This window comes from Meleagris gallopavo, chromosome 7 (genome assembly GCF_000146605.3).
Source record: "Meleagris gallopavo isolate NT-WF06-2002-E0010 breed Aviagen turkey brand Nicholas breeding stock chromosome 7, Turkey_5.1, whole genome shotgun sequence".
Taxonomy (NCBI): domain Eukaryota; kingdom Metazoa; phylum Chordata; class Aves; order Galliformes; family Phasianidae; genus Meleagris; species Meleagris gallopavo.
The window spans coordinates 29,996,587-30,021,135 of NC_015017.2; the positions used below are offsets into that span (position 1 = coordinate 29,996,587).

A 24,549-nucleotide genomic window follows, 5' to 3' on the forward strand; every position below is an offset into this window, starting at 1 on the left:
TTGCTTTTTGTGCTGTCTAACCCAACTAGATTGGGCATTATGACAAGTTCATCCTGATCTCATTGACTCTCACTCTGAGCAGCATTATGTAACTTTTTTTTTTTTGCTGGACTGGTGCTAGTTATGCCCATTGGGTTTTGCTTTTGGCATAAAATTTGCCTAATCTTTCAACAGAATCGAAAGAATGATGAGGCATCTTATGAGAAGATGTTGAAATTAAGAAGAGAGTTCAGCAGAGCCATAACAATTTTGGAGATGATTAAGAGGAGAGAGAAGACAAAACGCGAGTTATTGCATTTAACATTGGAAGTTGTAGAGAAAAGGTAAGCTTGCAAATGATGTCACTTAGAACTCTAAGGTTTTACTTTTCATTAAATAGATTTGAAAACAGCTCCTGTGACTTATTCCTGTATAGGTGCTTGTCTCTGCACACATGCATGGCTGAAGGCATATACTGCATATGTAGACTTGAGAAGCTAAAACAGAAGGGCTTTTATGCAGCCTCTTTGCCTTTTCTTTGTTGCTCTGATGTTTGCCAGTGGAAATGCACTATTATATTTTAATTATTTTTTTTTAAAGATACCATTTGGGTGATTATGGAGGTGAAATTCTCAATGAAGTGAAGCTTAACAGACCTGAAAAGGAAATGAGCACAACTGCATCCACTCTTCATAATGGAAATCATCACAAAGTTCAAGAATGTAAAATTAAGGTAATCTTCCTTCTGCTTCAAGTCTCCTGTTACCTGTACCCTGCAGGTGTTTGCATTAGAAAACTGCTTAGCAGATTGATATGCTTGCTGTGTTTAACATTTAGCTTTTTTCTCAGCTAAGTTTTAAGCTTTGTGGTAGCTTTCATTTTTCTTCTCACAGTTTTGTCCCTTCCATTGCTAAGGTGATGCGAACGCCAATGCTGTAAGTGTGTAAAAGGACAACACTGAGATGGCAAACAGTGAATTACTTTTTTTTTCCCCATTGACAAGAGATTAGAACGCTGCATTTTTCCTGTAGTGTTGTCCATGAGTATTGGTTAGCCCTCTGTGCAAAGACAGTCTGATTGCTGATTTACAGCAAGAATGCTAGAGGATTCTAGGAGCTAATTGTTTAAGTGCTAAAAAATGCTCATCTGTAAAGCTGGGGAGTTGAAGCCCTTTTGAAGCTTGTATTTAGCAGCTGCGACACCCAGTGGTCACTGACTGTGGTACAGATCCCTGCCCTCACTTCTCTGCTGGGAATTGCGCCTGCTGTTTCTCATCTCTGCTTTATGAAGCTGAACTGGAGTTAGTTTCAGTCAGACAGCTAATGACAAGTGGTAATTTGGGGAAAAATTAAAGAGCTTTTCAAAGAACTTCTGACTTTTACTCATTAATTGAAAATTTTGGAAGGGGAAGCAATCTTTAACTGGAGAGCTTTGAAGTTGTAAAACATTTGTGTTCAAATAACAGTTTAATATTGCTGCAGTTGCTTGCTTGCTTGCTGGAGAGGATTTGTTAGCAAAATCTTAGAAATTAAATAAAAACATTGCAAAAGCTAGTAGCATGAAATCTTACAAGAAACATAAGCCATGTGAGAACTGAAAAACATAGAATGTTTCTTGTGAACAGATTTGAGCAATTAAGCTGTAGTTTCTTGGCATAGAAAACTGAGACCTCAGAAAGTAATTGAGTAGACTTTCCAATGACAGTATCCTGAGGGTGATGAAAAGAAAGGAACCCCTTAATGTAGTCACATAGTAAACTGAAAGCTTTCATGCTAATAAACTTCCATAAAGATAATTGGAAGTAAAGTTTTGAGGTTTTCAGATGTTTTGAGTAAATTTTACATTGTATCTGAAATTCTCAACATGCTGCACCAGTGGACAGAGGCCCTGGAAGATGAGCAGTCATGTTTTTCTAAGGCATGAAGTGAAGAAACAACATTAATTACGTGCTTTTATTTATTGGAACTCTTTCTGTTTTTCACAACCAGCATCCTCATCATTCATCTCTAAAGGAAGAGATATCAGATGTTGTACGTCAGAAGAAGAAATATCTGAAGAAACCGAAAATGGAGTGTGTGGTAACTGCTCAACAGCCCTCTGCTGAGCCCTTGCCTGTTATCAACAAGAGTGATATCAAGCAGTATGACTTCCACAGCTCAGATGAAGATGAGTTCCCACAGGTAACAGTCTGTTATGATTTCTTTTAGCCTACTGAAAATGGAGAACTCAGCTGTCTGGAATGTGGACAGTATAGCTTGAAATGGAGAATTACTGTGTTGGACAGTTGGTCTGTGTGCAAGACATTTTCAGAAGCTATTTCAGTTTGTTTCATCTTCCAAACCATGTTTTGGAGAACTTTGTATTATATAAACCAATATTTATAAAATATATGAAATGCAAACTAGTATAAAAATACATTTTTACCCTATTAGTCAATTGATTACTATAATTAATCGTATGTTTTAATATCTGTATTATATACCTATGGCAGTTGAAAGAATAACTTTGCTTTTTCGCTTAGGTACCCTCACCGGTATCAGAAGCAGAAGAGGAAAATGATCCTGATGGACCTTGTGCTTTCAGGAGAAGAGCAGGATGCCAGTATTATGCTGTAAGGCTATCTGCTGTTGCATTTAGTGTGTCGGGTGCTTTTGGTTCTGTTCTTGGTTTCATTGGCATGTTGTTAATGGAATAGTTCTTTTAGTCCCACTTTATGAAAACCTTGATGATTTGGTGACTACAAAGAAAATCTTTGAGTTTTTCCACAAGAATATTTCTCCTTGTCCTGTTCCTCTGACTTCCTGAAGGTAACACAAAGCACAGCAGCCTAATTCAGCCACTGTTTGAATGGGAGGACTCCCACCCGCTCCATGCATTCTCCTTGGTTTTCCTAACGCATCCTTTGTTCCCAGCTTATAAAGCTCCTGGGTTGCTACTTGTTCTAGTTCTCAGACGTGGGCATTGTTTGGAGCTGGTTGTAAAAGCAAAGAGATTTAACCTGTTAAGGATTTTTCTGTGTAGTTAAATCTTTCTTTTGAATTATTGTAAGCTGTGAATATGTTGGAAGAATGTTACACTGCAATTGTAGCAGTGAGCAGAGAAGAAAGTCTGATTAAACATTCCATCGTCTTTTCAGAACCACTGATAGTGAAACTTCTTATGAGTAGGGGTTTGTGGATGGGAAGCTGTTGTCTATGGAGGACCAACAGAAACAATATAATGTGCTTGATCTGGTTTTACTTAGCTCACTTCCCACCAGAGAAGTGAAGTTACATGATAAAATAAGTTTTCTAACTGTGTAGTCTTTAAGGCTGCCTGTAACTCACTGGAGAAGGAACTTAGTTGCTAGGTTGTCTTCTCCAGAAGCCCAAACAGTCTCCCTGAGTACTCAGCTTAGAGCACAGGCATCTCCCACAAGCTGTGCTGTAAGTTTTTTGCACAGCTCAGATGCGTTCTGGCATCTGCTTCTGTTCCTGCCATGCTACTGTGATCACTTAGAGAACACCACAGACTACTTCATATTTTCAGGAATGTGCAAAATGGGCTTTCCTTTATTCTTTGCAGCCTCGTTTGGACCAAACTAATTCTTCATATGAAAATTCAGAATTGGATAAACTGAGGTTCAGGCATTGCCTTACAACCCTTACAATTCCAAGAAGGTGTATAGGATTTGCAAGAAGACGAGTTGGCAGGGGTGGAAGGTAAGACTGCATTATTTTTACTTTTTGTTTCCTTTCAAATTATAAAAGCATGTATATAAGAAACATAATTAACATTTTTTTTCCATCTTTTTACATCAGGGTTATAATGGACCGAATATCCACAGAACATGATCCTGTCTTGAGACAGATTGACCCAGAAATGCTGAACAGTTTTTCAAGCTCTTCCCAGACTTTAGACTTTTCTTCTAATTTCTCACGGACCAATGCTTCCAATAAACGTTGTGAAAACAGACTGTCCCTTTCTGAAATACTAAGCAATATCAGATCATGTCGACTGCAGTGTTTTCAGCCAAGGCTACTAAATCTACAGGACAGCGATAGTGAAGAATGTACCTCAAGGAAACCAGGGCAGACTGTGAATAATAAAAGAGTTTCTGCAGCATCTGTAGCTTTATTGAACACCAGCAAGAACGGCATATCAGGTAGGCAGAAGGATTTGAATTCTTACAGAACTTAAAATACAAAGTTCTGGTGCTTTATTTTTTTCTTGGAACTGGACTGATACCACCTTAACTAATGATGTGTAACTAAACCCTATAATGATACAGGGTAACTGTTCTATATTTCTTAGGGATTTTCTTAAGTTCTCTTCCTCCTGCTTTAATTGCAGTTTAGATAGAATTATGATAAAGTGTTGGACTTAAACATGCCAGATGTGAAGGAGGGCTTCTGTTTGTATGTCAGCATTACTTACGTGTAATTTATCACACCTTGTTTAAGGAGTGAATAATGCTCTTTGTGAATGTAAAAGAGAAGCCATTGTTTTATTGAGGGTGTCGAGTGGGTGGAACACAGTGGAGACAGAGAGATGTTTTTGGAGTTCTTTAAATCTTGCTAAACCATCTCCAGAAACCAGTAGTGAATTAGTAAGGCCACTGAGCAGAAACGAAGGAGGCACAAAACTGTTTTGAGTTGACATCTGGAGGCTTCCAGTGTTGAAATTTTTACTGTAACAGTGATACACTTTGCTCTGCTGATTATCAGAAAACCAGCAGGCATAGATGAAGAGTGATGGGGGGGGATTTCCTTCTCTTTTAAGATTGATGCCTAACTCTCACACTTAATGCAGCTGTCTCTTACCATTCAGTTTTGTGACCTCCAGATGAGCAAGATGGCAATTCATGTATGCTTTAAGTGCAAAACAAACAAACAAACAAAAAAACAGTAGAATCTTCACAAGACTATCAAATATATGCAACACTGTTCTGATCTTTGTCCACCCTTTGTCGCTGATCTGGATACAGAATCACTTAACTTGGAATAAAAACAACCAGCAGCAAAAAATTGTTTTAAATTTATATTAGCTGTCTCAAATACGACTAATATATGAAGCAAGTGATTTATTTAAAACAAGTGACAATGTTAAAATTGATACTACTGAAAGAATATAGAATATGATTCTTTAAAATGCAGGATGGTTGGAGATGTGCCAGAGGAGATCTCTTACCAAGCACAACAAGCATTTGAGTGTTTTCCCACTCTATTGTGTGCATATAGAACTTGGTATTGTAAAAGAAGGTAATTGGGTGACACTACAGGCTGATTCTAAATCTCATAATTAACATCACGTGGATATGGAAGGGGCCCATCTCTTTTAAAGTCAGCTGCTGCGTAGTCATTGCAACCTTTCTGTTGTGCTCTCCTATGAAGAGATTTGCACAAGGATATTTTTTTTCTGCTGTGTGAAGAGAATAGACAGCGTGTCACGATCATGTCTTGTATAATTTTTTTGTAAAGAGCTTGAAAGACTGGAGAGTTGCACCTGTAACAGAAAGGGGGCAGTTCTGTGTGGTGGGATTATTGATAAGAATTGAGAAAGGCAGTGTGAGAGCAAATACAGACAACAGACATGAATGCTGTTTGTCAGAGTTAAGCATGTGAAACGTGGACAGTAAGCCAGGATGGACCAGCAAAGAATTTGCTGATAGCTCTTTGTATAATGATCGAATAGTACTGCAGGATTTCTATTTGAATGAAAAGGTATGGTGACAGCAAGGTAAGGCAAGTTGCTTAAAAAGATACATGCAGAGATGATATTTCTGTAGAATTTCTCATGATAATGTAAGTATCAATAGATTATCTGAGGATTAGGTGCAAAACTTTGGGGCTTTAAATGCTGCTCTGGGGAGACTTTTTTTCCTGAGGATGGAATCCACTTACACTAGGAGAGTATTTTGAGGTAGAAGCTGATATGTCTGAGTGAAAGAAAGGTTGGAGAGATTTGTGAAATATCCATACTGTAGATATGAATAAAAAATGGAGCAGTGAAGGGCTTGGTAGGGAGGATCTTTCTGTTTCGATAGGAAGCTGTGTATGGTGGGGGAAAAAGGGTTGGCTCTTGTTGAATGTTAGCCAATTCAGTAAGACTAAAGCACTAAGATGTTGATGTTACATGGTGAACCAATGAGAGCTTGTGCTTGCAGACTGGCATCCACGTGCTTTAGGATTTGAGCTTCTGGAGTTTAAAAAAAAAGACATTTTAGTGATGGTAGAGACTGTAGAGAAATACATATATAAAATGTGGTGGCTGTAGGCTACTTTGTGGAGGAACAGTAATTTATTTTGTGTAATCCTGATGATCTGTGAGAAGACTGTTTAGATGTGAGCAGAGATTACTCAGCAGTTGGAGTACACTGTACAGGGAAATGTTTGGGGTAGGAAGACCTTTTTGTTTCCATATTCAGACTACAAAACTAGTTCTATTAAAGGGTCAGGTGCAATAAAGCAACAAAATTGTTTACTGTGTAACTGAGCCAAAGAGGCACTGCTGTTTTACATTTGCTACATAGTAAGTAATGAGAGAAATTTTGAAGGATGGGTCAAAAAGTGGTTGTGTATTAACTGGACATAGGTGCCATATTCATTAAGGCAGATCTTTTCGGGAGGTGGCTGTAGAAATTAATTTTATTAGATTTACCTTTGAGCATAAAAGAATCTCTGGAGGAAAAAATGACAGTAGTTAAACTGAATGATCAGTCTTGTTGTTTGGGTTCTTCTGTTTAGTTTAGAGAAGAGTTGGAGATGCTCACTTTGCTTATTTGTATTTAAAGTTACCTCCACATTATATTTTCACTTCTGTCTTGCTGAAACAATTATTACTATTATTACACTATTTCCCCAATGCTAAGCATTGTGCAAACAGAAAAAAGACTTAAGTGCATGACTGGTTTTGTCATAAAGGTGCCTAATCAGTGTGTGAATAAAGAACCTCTGTTCCAAGCTAAATTTTTCTCTTGCTTGTGCTGTAACAAGGGAGACAAGGTCCCTAAAACAATCGTATCACTTTGATCAGTTGTGTAAACTTTCAGCAGGCTTACATGCTGCACCTGGGAAGCATGTGGTCTCTTTGCCAAAGCCAGCTCTGGAAGGATTCTGTTTAATAAATGAGATAAGCTGATGATAAATGAGGATAAGCAGTGTATGAAGGAGGTTGCGAGGAACTTGTCGATGATACAACTTACTTTGGCAAAGTAGTGCTTGGCTGGCTGGATTCCTAGACTGCAACTTGTCTTGCTTGTGGAACTGAAGTGAGAATTAGGCTGTAGGCAAAATCTTCAGCAATTTGCCAGAACGCTCTGCGTCAGCTGCCAGTGCCTGGGAGCCACTCAGACAGCTGGCTGCTAAGTTACTGTGTCCATAGATACAGAAGACAACTGGAGATGATGGCATTCTGAGGTACAGAATTCTCCATGTGGAGCAGGCGTTTACTTTTTAGAGGTATTCTGTTGAGAATTAAATATCACGGAGAAGTAATTAGATTAATGAGGTACTGTTCTGGTGGGGCAGCCTGAATGATGATCTTTGATTAAAGCTCTTAAGAGCAGTGACATCATAATCTAGGCCAAAGGTGTCTAGGGGAGGAAACCAAAAGGCTCTCGTGTAGACTTTTTGTAGTATTTTGTAGTGTTTCGATGTAGGCAGACTATGCTTAAATAGAAATCCTAATATTTAGCAATGCAAACTGAAATACTGGTCAATAGAAGCTTTAATGAAAAGTATAGAACACTTGCACTTGGCCATGACCTTAAAGGCTGCCTTGGAGTTGTGTAGAAGTTGGATTTGTCTTTATGAGCCTTCAGTTGTTTAATTTGGCAAAATGAAATGATGGTAGATGTGCTAATGAGCATCTGCTTTCTTCATAAGGTTAACAGCAGAGTTCATTGTGGCTGAGTAAATCCCTGCTGATAGGTACTGACTGGCCTGGCTGGAGCTGAGATGTACGAATGCAGAAGCAATTAAGATGCTGCTGCACTCATCAGCCCTGTACCCCGCAGCTGTGTTCTGTGGCTTCCTGGTCTGTGTCAAACTGGGAGAGGAGAGACAGAGCATGTAACGTGTAGGCCAGCCCTAAACTGGGTGGTGGTCAGTTTGAGTCAGCAACTTGGAGTCGAGACAAATGCCCCTGTACTACAGACAGATAATAGCTAATTGGGGGTAAATGCATTTGAGGTGCTTATCTGCATGAAATTGACTCGTTCTTGCACAGAACAGAAGGCATTATGGAATTTGGTGCCTCAGAACTTAAAAATAGAATTACATACATACGTAATGTTCCATAATGCTGTTCTTGGCTCTGTTGCCTTTAGTAACGAAACACATTTTGGGAGGCTGTTTTGAGGAAGCTTAACAGGTTTAGCTGACTGAACTTTGAGTTCAGAGCTTGTAGTAAGAGGGAAGAGTCTTTGAGGAGATCTAAGTACGGCTAACTGGGGAGGAAAGCTTGATTATTTTATTTTTATTTTAGAATATGTTGAAAATAATGATAAAATCCCAAGAATCTAATAGGGTGAATAACGTAAGTCACTGGACCTTTTAAGTGATCTTTCAGCCAGTCTGACTCTTGTGTTAATGGTGAAGCAGTAGAGAAGTAATTTCCCATGTAATTCCTCAAGTCAGTCTGCATTTTGTCTCTTATTCAGAATTTCAGCACGAGGGTGAGTACTACAGCTAGGAAATAGAAGAGTCAGGCTCTGAAAGACAGCTCAATTCTATGTTGTTGTCTCACTGTCTCTCAGTGAGATGAATGATATTCCTCCAGGTGTTGGAGATGGATGACAACTTTGGTCTTCGAAGTATGTGGTTCAGAATGCTGAAATGTAGTGAATGGGAATCTTTGAAAAGAGAATTCTCTTTTTACTTGCTCCTGGGAGAACTTAGTTCCAGAGTTGCTTTGACTCCACAAAGCTCGGGTTTAGCACTGAGCACCTGCTGGTATTTTGACTTGATCATATTTGCAGTACTTGAGTTGGGGAAGGAATACTGAAAACTGCTTTTCTTGACTCTGCCATTTCCATACTTGTTGGAAGTGTGATACTGCTGGAGTAACTACTTGTGTTAAGCAAGTTCTCACGAGTGATCAAAGCCATTATGTTACTCAGTATCTGTTTTAAAAGGAAAGACAGATTGATAGAGAAAGTCTGTTCAGGTCAGTCTTAAGCATTTCCTTTAGGAGGAGAAAAGTGTGAAATTAGAAGGTCATTCACTAAATGAATATAAACAGTGATTTGTGATACATCATAACATTTGTGACATGGAGATCAGCTTTGTTATTGTGTGTTAGTTTGTTAATCTTTCAAGTAAAGGTTGGTGTATTCCAACTACGTATACATATGACCCACTTACACCGGCACCTGCAGAACACCTCTTTTTCACTGCTGACATAAGTGTGCTCAAGTGTTAGACATAAGCTTCCTTTACACAGTATGTTCTGGTGTCAGAAAAGAAGGCAGCATTTATGTCCTGAAGGAGGGGAAGTTTTAAAGTAATGACTTGGAGGTGTTCACTGTGAGAGCAGACATCCAGTCAAGCCCAGTGCACTTCTTCCTCAGCTGTGATTTTTAGGGTGTACTTTTCCTGATTTCCAGGAGAAAAAAGAAAAAACTCTATAAGCTTTTGCTTAAAGGTATTGGAGAGAAAACTCCCAAGGATAGAAGTTGCTTAAAAACTGGAAGCTATGAATCAATGTTAAAAGAACACAATGAACAAATTTAGCTTGGCCTCTCTGTTGTGTAGCAGTGTATGAAGATGTTTGCAAGCATCTGGCACAGTGTGTGTTTTCACCCACTTGTTATCCAGCACTGGCCCATTCTTGCATCTGAGGTGTGGTTGCTCTGTGCAGGCCTATTTAACGCTGGCTTCCCTTTTTTCTTCTGTAGTAACAGGGGGTATCACAGAAGAACAATTTCAGACACATCAACAGCAGTTAGTTCAAATGCAGAGGCAACAACTTGCCCAGCTTCAACAGAAACAGCAATCTCAGCATTCCTCGCAACAGACACATCCAAAAGCACAGGTACTGTACCTGACAATGTCACGTGTTCCTGTCTTCCTTTTTGCTTACTGTGACTTTTATCTCTGTTATAAGCTAAATATCACAGAGTCCTAGAATGGCCTGGGTTGAAAAGGACCACAGTGACCATCTAGTTCCAACCCCCTTGCGGTGTGCAGGGTTACCAACCAGCAGCCCAGGCTGCCCAGAGCCACATCCAGCCTGGCCTTGAATGCCTGCACACTCTGATAAATACATAAAGTTTTAGAATGAATGTAAAATGGGTTTTGGTCAAAATGCTTTTCCAGTTTGCTTTAGAAGATAATTTATGCTGTAGCTAGTGCAAATACCTCTCATATTTCTTCTGTCTTTGAATCAGCTAATGTTTTAAGTTTCAACACCCAAACCTCTAGTGTGTTTGTTTGGTGTGTGGTTTTATTTTCTTGTTTTAGTAGCATATCATGGCTTTGTTTTAGAAGTTGAGCAAGAGACTTCGTGTGTTAATGTGTTAATTGTGTCCATGTAAAAACAGCCAGTTCTCTGTCAAGTGACACAAATTGTCATGGGATTTATCTTGCTGTGTGTGTGTAGAAGTGCTCCAGAGAGACTTCTTAGTAGAACCACTTCATGTAATAATGCATTGTTATGAGCAGAAGTCAAGAGAGTACTAAAAACTCATCACTTCTAAGAGGAAAATGTTAGTTTCATGTATCTAACTTGATTTTTCCAGCCCCTCCACTTTCCCCAAGTTCTCCACACTTCTGAATTCTAAACATTTTTCATCTGTAATTCCTTGCAAGGGATGAACATTTGTTTTCTGTTGAGCTTAGTTGTCTGATAAAGAAAATCTGAAAGCTGATGTCTAGGTATTTTTAAAGCATTTTATATCTAGTTTCCAGTGCTGTTTACCTCTCCCCATAGGTGTTTTCTAATTTGACTTATCAGGGATTCTGTAGTAGTGGCTATTGATGGTGCTTTTTTGTAAAGCTCTAAGTTAGCATACTTAAAATGGCTGAACTTGGGATTTTTAGGAGGCTCTGAACATCTTTGGAAAAGCCTTAATAAAAAAAAACACAGAATGATAGAGTGATACAGAATCACAGAATGGCCAGGGTTGGAAGGGACCTCAAGGATCACGAATCTTCAACCCCCTGCCACATGCAGGGCCACCAACCTCCCCATTTCATACCAGCCCAGGCTGCCCAGGGCCCCATCCAATTCTTGAACACCTCCAGGGATGGACGGGGCATCCACAGCCTCTCTGGGCAGCTGTTCCAGCACCTCACCGCTCTCATAGGAAAGAACTTCCCCTCATGTCCAACCTCAATCTTCCCTCCTTCAACTTCAAACCACTTCTCCTTCTATCATCTACCCTTTCAAAGAGTTGATTCCCCTCCTGTTTGTAGGCTCCCTTTAGGTACTGAAAGGCTGAGGTCACCCTGCAGCCTTCTTTTCTCCAGGCTGAAGTATGAGAGCATTTGTACATCCAGAATTCAGTAGGTGATTATGCTGTGGTATGAATTTACTCCATGAGAATGAATGTGCTGTGAATGCTGAGAGTTCTGTAGATTGAGGTTAGTGTGTATTTTCTGTGCAGAGACAGAGGAGACAGCTTACAACCATAGTAATCATCCTGGAGGAAACTTCTTAAACGCATTAACAAATGTAGTTCTTCACTTTGTACTTGGATAATTGTAAAGAAATAAATACTTTTTTTATTCCCCCAGGGCTCCAGCACCTCTGACTGCATGTCAAAAACACTTGATTCAGCCAGTGCCCACTTTGCTGCATCCGCAGTGGTCAGTGCACCTGCTCCTGGTCGCAGTGAGGCAACGAAGGAACAAACCCCCAGCCACAACAACATTAATGGTGTTGTCCAGCCTTCAGGTGATGATTTCTTAAAACTCATGGTCTTGTGCAGAGAGAGTGCCAAATAATCCTATTTCATTTCTCCAAAATCATATATTTTACTACTACTGAAGGTTTTAAGTCTTACTGTTAGATATTTTTGTGCCATGTCATGCGCATCAGTTTGGTAATAAAAACTGTCAGTGCTCTTTCACCCTTGGAAGAACATTCTTCATTTTCTTTTGTAGGCTTTATCCTCTATTAATCTTTTATAATCAAAGGGATAATTGATAGCATTTTACAAAGATAGTGAATGTGAGATTTAAGAAGGGCACCAGTTGCTTAAAAAATCAAGTACTTGAAGAAGAATGTAGAAAATTTGCAATGTTTTTCAATCGTTATCTCACTTGCTTATTCAAACAAAACTCTGCTTATCAACTACTTCTAGAAACTCCTTTGACGTTACTATAAGTTCCAGATTTCATAGCTCTTAAGATTCCTCCCAGTTTTCAAGCACAACATAAGTTGGCATTCACTGCCTTGCTCCCAACCTCTGTTTCTGAACCTCCCTGGCAGGAGGCAGCAATGCCAGTCATGTTGGTGCAGTTGCTATGTTACTGAGAGAAGTGGTCTTTGAAATTTGGCTGTCATAACTAGTAGAAGGCTTTTATAGTAATTTGTTGTTTTAACAGCTAATGATGTGATTAGTTTTATAGACCTTTTGCTAGGCTGGGTTAATGATGAAATAAGTGCAAGGGGGGGGAGGAAAAGAAACAGTGCAACACAGCTGAATAAAATCAATATACTGGAACTGATCCAGTAAAGAAAAAGGCAGCTGTGTGTAACTTGCTGAAATATCAGATCTGAGAGTGTAATGTTTTGAGGGATACAGGATCAGGTGTATGTATGTACCATGTATCAGCAGTAGCTTTACAGTTGATGAAAAATATTGCAAATATGCATATAAAATTAGATTTGTGTTACTGTTCCAAAGCTGAAAATGTCAGTGATGTAAAATAGCCATTCCAGCTTCAGATAGGAAGATTTAAATTAGAACATATTAAGTAAAAACAGCTTTTTGCAGGAATAGGGAAAAACGTTCTTAGTTCCAGTTTTCCTAAAACTAGATCAGTGAATAGGAAGAGGAATCCTGAGAACCACTGGTTTGAGAGTCGCTGTGCTTGATTTTAGCTAGGACTTGAACCTAAAGTTTTCCCACCATTTCAGTACAGACAGCACTGCTCTGTAAAGCTGGAAAGGGGTCCTGTACCCCTCATTCTCTTGCCTTGAGGGAGACTGGTCCCCAGCACCTCGTGGTGTTGCCAGTCAGATAAGGGAGGAGGCAATTCAGAACATTCTCGCTCAGTCTCTGCAGTTGCCTGCCTAAGCTGTGCCCCATTTGATGTACTTTTATAAGAAATGTTGCACTTTAATTTAAGACACCTAAATTGAGATGCATGAAGTTGGGAAATATAAAAACTCTTTGCTACTACAATCTGTTCCACCTTCTGATGTCTTTGTGAATGAAGCAAACAAAGAAAACCACTTAAAATATTCCTAAGTTTGACTGGAAACAATTCTAAAACTTTTCACTTGTTTGAATCTTCAAAGCAGGTAACGCAGGGATGATTCCAGTGACTCATACACTTAAAGCATTACTATTGATTTAATCTTTTGTCTTTAAATCTAAAGGACATGTTTTTAATTAATAACACTTGCTTTGCAACAGGAACCTCTAGAACGTTGTACTCCACCAACATGGCTTTATCATCCAGCCCAGGGATTTCAGCTGTACAGCTTGTAAGGACAGTTGGCCACACCACTACAAACCACTTAATTCCAGCGTTGTGCACGAGCAGCCCTCAAACACTTCCCATGAACAATTCTTGCCTGACTAATGCAGTGCACCTCAATAATGTCAGCGTTGTTTCTCCAGTCAATGTGCATATTAACACAAGGACTTCAGCACCATCGCCAACAGCCTTAAAACTTGCCACAGTTGCTGCCAGTATGGACAGAGTGCCAAAGGTAACTCCTAGCAGTGCCATCAGCAGTATAGCAAGGTAAGTGCAGAGCAAGTTAGAGCACAGATTCCAGTTAAATTTGGGCTGCCTGAATGTCTCTGTAGATGTGCCCAACTCTGCGTAAGAGCACAAAATAGAATCATTTCCCCCCCTCTAAGAGATTCGTTGGTGTGGTGTCAGCCTCACAAAAACATCCAGCTGCTGGCATCGCCAGCACGACTGTGACAAATGAGAGGAGCTGATGCAATACTATCTCTCTGCAGATGAACACCCAGATAACTTCTGCCAGTTTGGAGCACACCACTTTCGGTGATCTTCCATTGTGTTTAATTGGCTTCATTCTAACCATTTTTATTTGTCCCTTCTTATGCAGTATTTGCCAGTAGATTGTTCCAAACTCTCCACATGTTCTCTCTGCAGATCTGTGTACCTGTAATGTAAGATGCAGGCTGGCACATCTATTTTATCCATACATGCGTGTACACACATCTTGAATTCAAAACAGAAAACAGATATAAGCTAGCCTGTATCTTACTATATATGCATTTATAATATAATTATTTTCATTTACCAGTACTTAGTCAATACTTAAGTATACCACAGGACTGACAGTGGCCTGTAGTTGCTTATATTTTTGAAAATGACAATATTCGGGCTCTGTTTTAAAGCTCTCTGCTAGATTGTAAGATGCTTTAAAAGTGAAAAAGAAATACTTGTCCAAAGGTTAAAAAGCAGAAAAAGAGCATTAGCTTGATCCAGTATGGATTATTTCATGATATTTCTAGAGACGTTAAAAAGAGCTTTTGAGGTGGAGAACCACATGTATAATGTAGTCACTGTGCAGAGAGTGAAAAAGCTGTTTTTAAATTAGCAAGTGCTTTAAAGTGTACTCCTGTATCATTAGTGCCTTTAGCTCTTGTTTCCGTCGAGTCAGAGAGGTGTTTCAAGTCAAGTCAGCATATGCCTGAAAAAGAATCATCTTAGCTGAATAGACCTAAGGCTCCTCTGCAGGGAATGGTAATAAATTCAGAAAGAAATTAGAATTTCTTGTGCTGGTGCTGAAACTGAACGGGGGGAAAAAAAATAATTCACTAATGGAATAATTGGTAGTTGATGCAAATCCTAATGGCATACCTTGACTCTGCTCCTTCGGGAGACTTCTTATTATTATCCATTATTTAGGCTGGTAATTTATAGTTAAATGCATTGAAGTTGGATCATCTCTGTTAATAATCTTGTAGAAGGAACTGCAGTGTTAATGGAGTCAAAGCAATTCTTAAATGCCAGTATTTAGTTTTAAATGGTCTGTTTCTATCTGGTGCATGTGTTAAGGTTTGTCCTTGATCCAAGTCATAGCTGTGTAATAGCACAGAGCCTATAAGAGATCACTGAAATTGCATAAGGAAATATTTGTGTTCTATCTGTAATGATGGAATGCTTCTTTTGTTGCAGAGAGAACCATGAACCAGAACGGCTGGGTTTAAATGGCATAGCAGAGACAACAGTAGCAATGGAAGTGACATAACCTCAAATCAGTGTCTCAACCTGTGCTAACGGTGTAGTCATTTATATTCCAACTGAATGCAAAATACAGCACTCTGTGGATCACAGAGAACTAAAATGGACCTAAATGGACTGTCCTTATATCGTGTATTAAGTCGATATATAATGTAAATTTTGTAAAATTGGGAAAATCACTACCTTGTAAAATAGTTTATTTGTATCATCAATATTATTTCTGTTACTTGAATAGTAGATATTCATCATCATGCTTTTGCACTTGAATTTGCAACTGAATGGATTAAAAAATAATTCTTTAATGGGATCATGAGCATGAAATGGGATCCTGCATCACTTGTTTTAACTATTTATTTTGCCATGTTTACATTTTGTATCTTGTACAAATAAATCCAACTTTGTGTCTAAAAAAAAAAAGTTAAAGATTCATAGCTAGGAGACAAAATTCTTGTAATTTTTTTCTAAAGGAAATGTAAAGTTTTCACTTGGTTCATTTTGTTTCACAATTTGACTAGATGGACTTTTTGGTAAATACTTTAGTGGCATTTCACTGTCAAATATGAAGTTCAAGGCAAAATAGTATTTTCTATTACTGTGCAGGGGAAAGGGATGGATCGATACATGCAAATTTAATGTAGTAACTCACTTTTCCATATATTTTGAATGTATATTTCTATTTATAATACCAGTTTATAAAAAATAATTACACAGGAAAAAAACTGACTAGGAAAATTATGCATCTAGCACATATAAAATTGTGCAGATAAGAGAAAATTTTCAACCGATTACATTTTATCCGAAGACTGCATATTTTAACCGGCTTTAAAACTGTAACACACCACGTAAAGGATATTTTACCAGGTATGTATTGCATTATATATCATTGCAATAATTATTGGATGTCTAGATATCGAGCCATCCCAGGTGGTGGGGGGGAGGGAGGGTTGTGGCAAGATCGTCTTTTCAATTTTGGAGAGTTTTCCTGTGGCTACAAGGCAAGTAACGGGTTGGAAAAAGTCTGACTGTAAGCGTTGGACACCTTCGTAGTGTAGTGTTTTAGTGACTTTTTTTATACGGTTCTTGTAAATTAGATACGTGTAGTGGTGTTTCAGAATGTTTGTTTATGCACTAGTTCAGACAACTTTCCCTGTTACTTGTTCTTGATAAGTGAAAACTGCAGGGAAATAAAAATACATATCAAAACATGGACACGTTGCATATGTGTTTATTTCACATCGTGCAAGCAATGCAGGTGTAAATTTCAGACAGAATGGTCTTTTGATGATGACTTTGTTTGCAGTGCTTGTATTTAATTCTGCGGAAGGTTTTGGTGTATGAGATTATTTCTTGTTTCTTAAAGTGTGTGGTAGGGAAGGATCATCCTGCAGTTGGAACCTGAGAGTTGGAAATAATCAGGGTAAGGAACAGCTGCTTGTTCTGCCAGAGTAACCTCAGGGTGGTGAGGCACTGGAACAGGTTGCCCAAGGAGGCTGTGGATGCCCCATCCCTGCAGGCATTCAAGGCCAGGCTGGATGTGGCTCTGGGCAGCCTGGGCTGCTGGTTGGCGACCTGCACACAGCAGGGGGTTGGGACTGGATGAGCACTGTGGGCCTTTTCAACCCAGGCCTTTTCGTGATTCTGTGAACTGTCACCCTTCTCAAGGCTGACATAGGCTTAGACATGTGCTCTTTCCCAAGGGCTGTTGTTGGTTGGACTGCAGTTTAGTATTTTGCTTTCTTGAGAACATCTAAAAGAAAAAAAATTGTGCATCTCTATTTTAAAAAAAATATAAGTAGAAATATGATTTTTGCTGTCATACAGTCAGTATATTCTTCCTGTTAAATGTTTGTATGAAGAGCTGCTTTTAATCTATGTTGTGCTTAAACGTGTTTTATCTTAGCTTCTGACAGTTAACAGTTGTCAGCTAAACACTTGCAGAGCTGTAAATATGGGGAGTTTGTCAGAAATTTGGATGTCTATTATTACTCTTTTGCTTAACTGATGCTTTATTTTCTTTTTACTATCAAGTCCACAGAGAGAGAGAACATCAGAATGGATCCATGGAGGATCTCCTGATGCTTCAGTGTTCCTGCCTTGATCAGGCAAAGTATGGTGGCAGGTTTGGGGAGGCACATGCTTATTCATTGCTCTTCCTGCATTGTGCCTTTATTGGAACTCCCACTTTCTGATACACAGTTCATTACGTGTATGTGAGCCTTTCATCTCTGCCGAAGGCTTTCTGTGGAACTCCATTCACTTCTGGGAATGGCTGCCTGGTTATATAGTCTGAAGTAGGAAGTTTTTTGGAAGGCAGAAGTGTTGCAAATGGGAGTGATGCCTAAAAAGAACTGCATTCTCTAATTTAGCCCCAAAGCTTTTTTGTGGTTAAATAAAAATGGGAAGTAATGTCTTCTGCAGATTGAAAGCTGCATTCTTAGCAAGTGAGCACTCCTGAGCTCTGTAGTATATACTCATCCCACTGCAAATGTGGATCATTGTCATGGTACATTAGACTAAAAATATCCTTATAGTTGCCATGTATCTGTGACTTCACGTAGCCTAACCCTCATCTAATTACTGCAAAAAGCCTTTTGCTGGCACTTGTAACTTTTAATAGATACTGGAAGAATATGAGATGGAGAAAAGGATTTCATAAGCTCTAAAGGTGAGTGTGCCATGTGTTGAATGACTTCCATTTAAAGTATTAGCATTGATGTGGCTTTACAAGAAAATAGAACTCTAACAGTCCTTGTAAGAATTTCTAGTCCTTAACTGTGGGCCTGAAGTCCAAAAAAGAAGAATGATGGGCAGTGCTATATTCTGTAGAAATGTTGTTGAGGTAAGATTATTTTTTTATCAATAACAATTTGATTGGGCTTCAAGTGTGACATGCTAAATCTTTCTATGGAAGTCAGATATTATAGAAAACAGTGATTCTTTATTTAGATTTGTTTAATGCTTTTAATCTGTAGATGAACTATTGAATTCTGATATGTGCCTAACTGTGATCATCGTGATTTTGAATATTCACCATTTGAAACCAAACAATGATTGCTCTAATAGGGGGGCAGGGAAATGTGCTCATGTGGAGTCAAACTAGATTTCAGTCTGTTAGTATTTGGCTTCAGTGCTGAATGTTTAAAGCTGAGAGCCTCCAGAGGTCCTGTTTTGTCTCCTGGGCTGTGTTTGTGAGAGCCTTGCAGTTGCTGGCAAACCTCATGAAGCAAGAAAACTTCCAAGCCAACTCCAGGGCAATCTAGGGGTTTTCTGCTGTTTTTTCCATTCCTTCCTGCTGTACCATAGAAGATCTCACAGTGTGAGAGTGTTAGAAATCTGCGAAATTATTCCCCAACTTTGTTTCTAATTTTGCTGTAGTACTTTGCCTCCTCTCTCCAAACATCACCGAACCAATATGCTGTTCTATTTACAGAACTATCTCATTCCTTTAATCCTGGACAAGATTATATGTGCAGGTTGGGTTTTTTTCCCCCCTAATAAACAAGATGCTTATTGCAATGCTTTGCTGTTGTGCTGAGGCTTTGGTTTTGAGATCTCTTTCCCTGCTAGTCCATTTTCCTGTACTTCTGACTCCATTGTAGGGAATAATAGGAAGGTTTCCTATTTCTTTTTTATGATGATGATGATGATTATTATTATTATTATTTTAAAATCAGAGTCCTCAGATGGTGCAGCCTTGTGGGGTTGATTGATCCATCCTGCAGTGGACTCAGTACTGTGTTCACAGCCTCTCAGACTCTGTTTCCAGTACCTTTCAGGAAGAACTGCTCAGGATATACTTGGGATAAAGTGTCCTGGTAGAAATTCACACCTTCAAACAAGAAGGCTCTCAAGGCTGCAGCAAACAAACTTTGTACAGGCTACTCATGTCAACAGACTTCCTCCATTTGACTTCAGATGAAGAGTCTCAAATCTCAGTTCTCTATTTTTTCTTTTTTTTCTGTTTTTAGGTTTCACTATATTCAGACTTAAAGAGATGGAGAATTACCTTCATGAATTAAACGACATCTTTGTCTTCATAGTAAACTGTTACTCAGAAGAGAAGGTGGGGAGAAACTGAAAGAGATCTCTGACCAGTTAGAGGAAAAGTTTCCTGTGTAGCAGCAGACCAGGTAGTAAGAGTTGGGTTAGCTCTTAAGATCCAAATGTTTACACTTGAACAAAGGCACATAGAGGGGAATTGTTTTTCTTCTGGTGCAACCATTAGAAACATTCAGTCTGGACATTTTCAGTCTGTGAGCCAGAGCAACCCTGCATCAGCCTAGCAGTGGAGCTCCACCATGGAACCACTTGTACCTGGGAAGCTCGCTAAAGCAGACAGCTGATTGAAGGGGTTCTTGGGCAAAGGACAGGGTGCTTCGGGGTAGGGCAGCATTACCTGAAGCCACAGCCCACAGGGCTGTAGGAGATGTAGGGGCAAAGGACAGGTAGGCTGCAGTGTGGGGAGCACATCCCTGGTGGCTGCTGTGCATCCCACCGCATCATGGTGTTACTGCACTACCAGGGCTTTCAACTCTGTTGCTTCTTAACAGAGCTTATGTTACAGACACCCAGTTATACTGCTGCCAGTGAACTTTGCCAACCTAACAGCTATTTGTGAAACGCTGTAAGCGCACTTAATGGCAGCATTTCTCTCGAAAGTCAGTGTAACGTGAGAATAGCGTATGTATGAAATGGGAATGTATTTGGGTAAATATTCTGCAAGGCTTTACTTAAATGGCCAGAAGGTGAATGTAAAGATATAATTCTGAGAGAAATGAAATCAATGTTGTATTCTATTTGGTAAAGTCCTTTGGCTGAGAATGGGATAAGTCCAAGAAAGGGTGCAGTACTGAAGTTACTCTGTCGTTCTAAGCATGTGGCTTGAATTACTTAGCTTCTGCCTTATCCTCCTGCCAGGGAATACAGAGCCTTCTTAGAGGAATGGATGTGAAACATGGATGAAGAGACATAACTGCCCAAAATATCCTGTCAGAAAACAGAGAGCTGTCTTGAGCCTTATCTGTGGCAGAATAGCTTTTCCCCTGCACCCGGTAGGCTGCTTGGTTTCTGAAGATAGGATTGTTTCTGTGACTAAGAACAGGAAAATCTGTTTAGTCCAATCTTGTTTCAATCCATTACACACTGATTTAACTCTAATACAAATGTAATTACACAGGGAGGATAAAGTAGAAAGATCAATTAGAGAGCAAGGAGTAAATGAAGGGAGGAGGCAATTAAGACTACAGCAGATAAGAGGAAAATGGGAGCAGAACAGATAGATCAGCCTAAATACTTTGTCTGACTGGAGTACACAGCCACCTGCTGCCACTCCCTTACAGTTCTGACAAATAAAAGATTGATTGCAGCATTGTAACTCTTGTTTTGACAAGGTCTTATCTATTCAGGAATGCATGTGGAAAAAGTAATAAACTAATACTGTTCCAGCTAGTGGAAGTCTAGTAACAATAGCAAAAAAAAAAAAAAGTCAGTGGGGCAACAGTCAACTGACCAAGGCTGGGCAAGGCTAATAGTCACACATTCAAAACCTCAGTAGCAATTCAGACTTTTGATGGAGATGCTGATGGTAAGTCTGGCAACAAGGCCCTGCTTCAGCAGCCCCATATGCTCTGCCTTTCCCCTGAGGACAGGCTGGTGGCAGTGAGCTGTGAGCTGATGGTAGCCTAGTGCTGGCTTTCCCACCATGGCTGTGAATGCTTCACTGACTGTTCCTGAATTAATGTTATTTCATTGAACCTTGCCCTGGGGATAAAGTGATGCTAAAGCTAACAGCACCCTTCCCCCTTACCCCCATCCTCCTGATGATGATCTGACTAGACTAGTCACTGTGGTTTTAAATCAACAGCTTTGTAAATGACACCAGAAGATGGCATCATCTGCCTGTAGTGCTGTTTAACTCTTTCTAGACTTTCAAGGATCAAAGCATTGGTTTGATAAAGGAAGATAAATTTTGTTTCTCCAAGTTACAATCCTTTTATTTTGGGTATTTCAGTGACACAGAAAGATGATAACTTGGGAAGATACTTGAGTAACAAAATGCTTTGCTGTTTTATGCGAAGTGATAAAAATCAATTCTTTTCTGAAGCAGAACCATTTTTACAGGTGGGTAAGCACAAAAGATACAAATGCATAATGTGAATAATTTATTTGAAGACTGAGATTTATCTCTGTGTGTTAAGGAGACGCATAAATGCTTTAAAGTACGTGTACCTTGAAGTGTTTGGCAGTTGGGAGGCCATGGCTGCTCTTAGTTTTCACGTGGGGTATCTTTTTGACTGACAGCACTCTGTTTCAAAACGGTTCCTTTCTCTGGAAGTGTGATGGCTTCAACTGTTTACTTGTTTTATTCTTAATAACAGAACCATCCTGCTGTAAGGGTTCTGTCTGACTGCTCCTGGTGGTGTTGGAATGTGAGATATGGAAGCATAAATTTTATTTATGTGAAAGAATGGCAGCTTGTAGGAGAACTAAAAGAAATCTCTTTGGCCTCTGATCAACAAAGAAATTATTACATGTCAGATCAAAGGAAACATGGCTTAAGGGGAAGATCATCTTGAGTGACTTAGTGTTAGTTATGCAGATCTTGGTTTTAGCCTGGTACTCTGCCTGCACAAACGGTCTGGAAGTCCCTCCAGAACTATTCATTGCCTCCTTTGCCTTTGTGATGCTTGGGCATGAGATTGTTTCTGTTCCTCCTAATTGCTTTCTCATCACTCTTCATTTTGTTGCTTGCTCTTTGCTTCCTGGCTTCTTTACTTACTCATTCCTTTTTAAGCATGCTTTGGGTTTGTAACATCTTCTCTGATGCCTTCCTTACAGTCTCTTCTGATGCCTGTGGGATAGTAACCATCCTTGCTAATTAAACTTCCTTTTGTCTTTTGGATCCCAGCCCTTTTGGTACCTCCCACAATAAATCCTCTACCACCTCTTTGCTTATAGATGCGTCTCAGCACTGATGACACAGGTAAAACATCAAATTTCATCTTGATGGCTGTTGCTGATGCACCAGGATCAATGGAATCTACATTAAAGCTGCTCTCCTTGCTGATAAGTTGCTCCCCTGGCCAGTACTGATGTCAGTTCTTTGTACTGAATTGTTAAAGACAGCAGAAATTCAACCTTGTTATTCATTTTCTCCTGAAGCTCTTTCATCTCCTAACTCCACTGCTCGTTCCTGGAGCCCAGCAGCAGTGAAAGGAAGCAATGTTCTTTTGGCTGTGGGGATAGAAAATAACTTTTTCACTCCTGAAATGCCCTTTATTCCTGCAGGGCCATCTCTATCAGAATCCACATTTACTGTTGTTCAGTACCTCTGCTCACAGCTCCCTTCTTTTTTGTTTTGCTGCAGTTTGGTCACACTGGTGGCTCTTCTGCAGAGAAAAGGAATCTTACTGTGGTTGTTCCCCTTTGCCCCCATCTTAGAGGAGGGATTTGTTTGCTCCCTTTGGAGATGTGTCATCCCAGCCTGTTCAGTGAACCCACCCAGCTGAGGTTGGGTCAGCCTGAGAATTTCTTCAGGTACAGCCAGAACTTGCTGTCAAACCATATCTAATTCAGGCAAGGTGGTTTTAACCATGGACTTGGTATCTAGCTGAAGAATGTGCCCAACAGTTGTAGGAAAGGAAAATTTCATGTGTGTGATGCGTATAGCAAGAAAATTTGTGTCCTAGTGGACTGTAGCTCAGTGAGGCCAAACAGAGCACTGCTGCAGTGATGTCTTGTAAGTAGGCAATGTGAAAAGAGTCATGCCTTCAGCAATGAAGGAAGGTACCAGTGATAATGCTTTACAGGAGTTGGAGTATGAATGTTTTTCTGTACTGTTGCAGCGTGTTTCTTGTCATGTTATTTGCTGGTGAACTGTAGATAGAATGGAATCAGAGCATCTCGAGTTATAAGGATCACAGAGTCCACCTCCCAGCTGCACAGAGGACCACCCAAAAATCAGACTGGGTCACACCTTTCATCACTTGAGGCTCTGTAAGTGAGGTGCCAGAATATCCTGAGCAAACTGGAAGAAGCTCTCAAGCTTAAGGAAGTTCTGATTGCTCCTGGATCTGACTGAAAACTAACGTTCTGACTTGGCTGCTGAACTCATAGTAATCTGGAATTAAGTAGTAAAAATAGCAGGTTAGTGACCATGCAGTATTGTCTGCAGTACAGACAATGCAATATTGTTTCTGACAACACTGCTGAGAAAAGATGGCTCTTCAGAGCATTCTCACTGATGGCAGATTATACCTACTCTAACAGGGAGATACGGATTTGCCTATCTTGCTCCACAATGAACTCTCAATAATGGAGAAAAATACAGATTAATTCTTTTATGGTTAAGCCTCTACTTGTCATGACTTACGAGTTTGCTATTCACGGCAAGAGCTTGAAACATAAGAGAAATGAAAGGGCTAAATAATTGGTAATCCATAGAAATAAATCACATTATATAATAATGCCTTATCACATGCTGCACATTGCTAACTCTCCTTGATGTAATTACTTTTAAGAAGCGCACGAGAGCCTTTGTAACAACTCGCTTGCTCTTCTCGTAACTGCATCAGGTAATGAGAACAGCCACTGTGGCTTCAAGAAAGAGAAATCTCTGCAGAAATATCACAGATGTGACCACCGTCAATTTGCCATGCCCATGGCCCACATCCATCAGTGCCACATCCCTGGCTCTGGGACACTTCCCTGGGCAGCTGTGCCACTGCCTCACTGCTCTTTGGAGAAGGAGTGCTTCCTCTTGTCCAACTTGAGGCCATCACCTCTCCTCCTATTGCTCTCCTAGGGGGGAGGTAATGAGGGAGGAGACCCCAGTATGGCAGATCAGACTGTTCCAGGTGCCTTTAATGTAGGGAGCTGGCTGAAGCTTTAGGGTAGCACATGAGGCAGGTATCTCTGGCAAATGAGGAAATATGGCCCCAAGCTTTGTTTTTTCCAGATGCCGATTCACGGGTTGCACCCTGACGGCCTCCTCAGCACTGCATCCCTGTCAGAGCTTCGCTCTGCGCTGCTCTGCTTTTCCTCACACAGTATCAGGGTACTAGAACGGCGGGGAATAAACTGCCCTTTGCCAGCTCAATTAACAGATTGAAGAAGAACAGCTTCACAGCCATCCCTCTTTGTTCCGTCTGGGGCAGAAAGCAGCCGCGTCCATCGGTCACGACGGCCGGGC

General features: G+C 40.0%; 1 protein-coding gene across 2 annotated transcripts in view; it reads left to right on the forward strand.

Annotated features, from left to right (window-relative positions):
* EPC2 (enhancer of polycomb homolog 2) overlaps positions 1-16,568 on the forward strand; it is a 40,928-nt gene extending 24,360 nt beyond the window's left edge. For both annotated transcript variants that reach the window (XM_010713988.2, XM_019617304.2), the window contains exons 5-14: positions 175-323; positions 580-712; positions 1,968-2,159; positions 2,501-2,590; positions 3,544-3,680; positions 3,780-4,123; positions 9,857-9,993; positions 11,697-11,856; positions 13,547-13,880; positions 15,294-16,568. In XM_010713988.2, coding sequence (XP_010712290.1) covers positions 175-323; positions 580-712; positions 1,968-2,159; positions 2,501-2,590; positions 3,544-3,680; positions 3,780-4,123; positions 9,857-9,993; positions 11,697-11,856; positions 13,547-13,880; positions 15,294-15,366 — 1,749 coding nt within the window. In that variant the 3' untranslated portion in view covers positions 15,367-16,568. The remainder of the gene's footprint in view (positions 1-174; positions 324-579; positions 713-1,967; positions 2,160-2,500; positions 2,591-3,543; positions 3,681-3,779; positions 4,124-9,856; positions 9,994-11,696; positions 11,857-13,546; positions 13,881-15,293) is intronic.
* Positions 16,569-24,549: the final 7,981 nt, after the last annotated feature.